Source organism: Triticum aestivum, chromosome 7D (assembly GCF_018294505.1).
Source record: "Triticum aestivum cultivar Chinese Spring chromosome 7D, IWGSC CS RefSeq v2.1, whole genome shotgun sequence".
NCBI classification, from domain to species: Eukaryota; Viridiplantae; Streptophyta; class Magnoliopsida; order Poales; family Poaceae; genus Triticum; species Triticum aestivum.
The window spans coordinates 388,594,155-388,597,925 of NC_057814.1; the positions used below are offsets into that span (position 1 = coordinate 388,594,155).

The following is a 3,771-nucleotide window of genomic DNA, read 5'->3' on the forward strand; positions in this document are numbered from 1 at the left end:
GTCCCTATCATGTGTGATTGGGAAGGTTTAATAGCCTCCTTGTATACTAGCGTAATGGCCAGTTGGGGAGCTTGAGCCAAAATCGTTGGGGGGGGGGGGACACAATCACTATGTGCTGATCTTAATGGACAAATAGGTATAATAATAAGATAAGGGATATACATACGTTTTTCTATGGGCGCGCGCGGGGGGGGGGGGGCAAGTTGCCCCCATGAAGCTCCGCGGGGTAATGGCATTCCATTTCGGCTGTCTTTTGGGCCGGTGAAGGCAGCAGCATGGATGGGCTTGATGTCTGACCTGGATGGGGTTATGTCATCGACGGAACCCGATTTGATTACCGGCATCTTAAGCCCTCCTGTTGTTTCTCCACAAGGTCTCTCTATCAAAGCACAGTGGCTGAAATTGGCACGACGGAACTGACAAGTGTGGTCGATCAAGTTGCCACTCAAAATTCAGACAACTGATCTGTGGTCGTCTTCCCTAGGTCAAGAGGTCTTGAAACAAAACGACCCGGTGTGGCCGTTGTCCGCTTTGTGAGGTCACCGAGAACAATAACCACATATTGTTCACTTACGTTACCGCTCAATTTCTGTGTGCTGTTTTTGTGAAGTCGTGGGATATAGAGGGTATCGTGCTAACTTCTTGGATCTTTAGAGCATCTCTAGCCGTTGAGCCCCCCAGGAGGCATTTTTTCGCCGCTTGGGGGGCTGCCGGCGAAAAATTAAGGCTGGGGGTGAAAAAATATCCACTCGTTGCCCCACCACGCACGTACCCAGCCACCATCACCACGCGAACCGCCCAAGTGGCTAGCGGATCGCCTACTCGGTGGCGATGACGCGCGGCCACGGCGCTGCTGAACTCGTCGGTGGCGGAGCCCATGGTGTGGCCGTCGCCGCTCAAGTTCATCAGCGAGCTGGGGGCAGACGCGAGGGCGCTCCTGGAGGCGGCCCTTGTCGAGGCCAATAGGGAGCGGGAGAAGAAGATCGTCAAGGGCACCAAGTACTCGGACTCCTCGCCGACGCTCTCCGACGCCGGCGCCGGCGACGACGACGACGTGGACGACCAGGAGGACAAGGAGGTGTGCAGCATCTGCTTCGAGCAGGCGTGCAGCATCGAGGTGGAGGACCGCGGGAACCGGATGTGCGCCGCCTGCACGCTCGTGCTCTGCTGCCACAGCAAGCCCAACCCAGCCACGCTACAGCCGCCGGCCTGCCCCTTCTGCCGCAGCTGCATCTCCCGGCTTGTCGTCGTCGACTCCAAGGCTAAGGCCGTCGCGGTTGCGGGCGCCGGCGACGAGGCTGACGAGAAGCCGGCGTCGCCGCGTCTGAGCCGGAGGAGGTCACGGACGAGGTCCCGCGAGGGGAGCAGCAACTTCAAGGGCCTCTCGTCGGCCATGGGGTCCCTGTCTAGCAAGATCGAGCGTGGCTCCGGCAGGCTGGTCGGCGACGGCGACGGCGCGTTCCTGGACAAGCTGGAGCACGACCTCCCTTGACGACACCAGAAAACAGAGCAGAGCAGCCGGAACTGCCGCCATCCGCTAGCGGTGAGCAGAGTGAGGCGGTGAGGAGGCAGAGGCCGGCGCGCGGTGAGGAGGCGGCCTCGGTCAGCGGCGGTGAGGAGGCAGAGGCCGGTTGCCGCGTCGAGCAGCAGCGAGGTGAGCCGGCCGCGCCCGCAGGATCCGGCGGGAGAGGGAGCTCGGGTGGCGAGGTGGAGCCCTGACCGCGCCCGCTCGCTGGCCACACTCGCCCGTCCGGAGCCGGTGCAGGCCGCGACGATGGATGAGGGCTGGTGCAGCGTGGAGGAGAAGGGGCGGCGGGCATGCGGGAGAAAGAGGAGATTCTTGTATGCGGGCGGCGGGCACTGGACGTGGTGGGCCTAGTCAGAAAAAGGAAGGAGAGAGAGATTAGAGGCTCGTAGTGGGCCTTTTGCAGCCAAAAACTAGTGCCGGCGCCCCAGCTGCCCCCCCCCCCCCCCCCCCCCCGCGATTCCCTGGGATTGCCTTGCATGCGCCGGTCGTAGTTTTCGTTAAATCCGGCGCAAAACGAGCCTGTTGGAGTGCGACTGGGACACGTTTTTAACGCCGGTGTTAAAAAAAGAGTCACCATCGATGATTTCACTCCTCAATTTTGGGATCTATCTTGTCGCCTCACTCGCCGCTGGTTCCTTGATCTTGGTTGTATCCCATGGGCCTATTGTTTTGATGATCCCCATAACTTTAAACGTTTTTATTTTCCTTTTATTTTGACTGTTTGGCGCATCTATGCATATGTTTGGTGGTCTATTGCCATATCTATAAAGCGGGGTGAAAGCCTTTTTCGATAATAGCTCCATAATTTTTTTTAGGGTCTGTAATGATTTCAAGAGATACTTCTGGGCGCTCAGGGCCTCCAAAGCAGGCCAGAAAGTTAAATCTTTGAACATTAGTATAAATTTGCTGATTAATTAATAAAGCTCTTTTATGGGCGAATTAATAAAGTTCTCTGGTTCTTAACTGTTTTTTCTTGGTATTTACGGTCAACGAATGGCATGAATTATGACAACTCGAATCATATATTAATAATATTGTAAAAAAGAATTATATATAATTTGACTATACAAAGAATCATGTAGGCACGATCAATCACGGAAAAAAGGAGAGAGAGAGAAAAAAAATTATAATGGCGCCAGCTGCTTGGCGCTGCCGTTGTTCACTAGTAGAGAAGCATCAAACCAGCCAGGACGGCGGCCAGCCCGAGCGCTAGCACAGGCTGAGCACCAGCCTGAGCCGCCGAGCTCGGCTGTGGCGTTGTCTGTGTGCACCGCTGCCTCGCCCCTCTCCCTCGGCATCTCACCACCTTGGACCGGACGTTGACCTGTACCTTCATGCCACCGGCGCAGTGCCCGGGCAGGCCGCAGATGAAGTACCGGGTCCCGACGGCGGCGAGCGGGATGACGTCGTTGCCGCTCGGGAACGTGGCGACGGGACTAGAGCTGCTGCAGTTGTCGTAGGCCGTCTTGGTCACCTCCACCACGTTGTGCGCCGCAGCCGGGTACTGGAACCGGAGCTCGTCGCCGGCGTAGAACCTGATGGTGGAAGTCCATCGGGTGTAGTTTGTCCGGAGGTCCCACGAGCCGGCCGGTGCGCCGACTGTGTAGGTGGCGCCGAGCGCCGTGCCGAACAACGCCGCCGCGATCACCGCGGCAACAAGGAGAGCTCTGGTAGCTGCCGCCATGGATGAATGCCGAGCGACTAGTAGCTCTAGCACTTGAGAAGGTGACCCAAGAAGGGTTGGAATGTTGAGATGATCGAGGGATGTGTCGCAGCTCTGGACTGGTTGTGTTGTGCCATGATGATACTCTGCGATATATACAGATGAGACGGTAGCTCGTTGAATGCGTCATACAGACTCTGTCAAATTAGCATTTGACCCACGCGTTGTTGTCCGGGTCGATCTGGAAATTGTAGCGCATAATTAAACTGTGGGCTCGTTGAATAATCAAGGATGGGAAGCTGCTAGCCTACTGCCTGATCGATTCCATACATGCGTACTGCATAATAATCAGAAAAAATCCAATAAATCATAAATATTTCGTTTTGTATTCTGGGAAAGTTTCAACCCAGTTGGATGTTGGGCTTGTGATTAACCAGCCTTTTGAGCTCAAATAAATAAAAAATCTATACTCACAAACGATACATCTAAATGGATTGAAACTTTCACGGAATACAAAACGAAACATTTATGATTTATTGGAATTTTTTAATTTTTTCTGAACACTTTAAGATCTCCAGTT

General features: G+C 55.1%; 1 protein-coding gene across 1 annotated transcript; it reads right to left on the reverse strand.

The window, feature by feature from the left end:
- Positions 1–2,531: 2,531 nt before the first annotated feature.
- LOC123170329 (stellacyanin-like) lies at positions 2,532–3,300 on the reverse strand. Its single transcript, XM_044588179.1, has one exon. The coding sequence runs from the start codon at positions 3,210–3,212 to the stop codon at positions 2,691–2,693; it is 522 nt and encodes a 173-aa protein (XP_044444114.1). The 5' UTR covers positions 3,213–3,300; the 3' UTR covers positions 2,532–2,690.
- Positions 3,301–3,771: the final 471 nt, after the last annotated feature.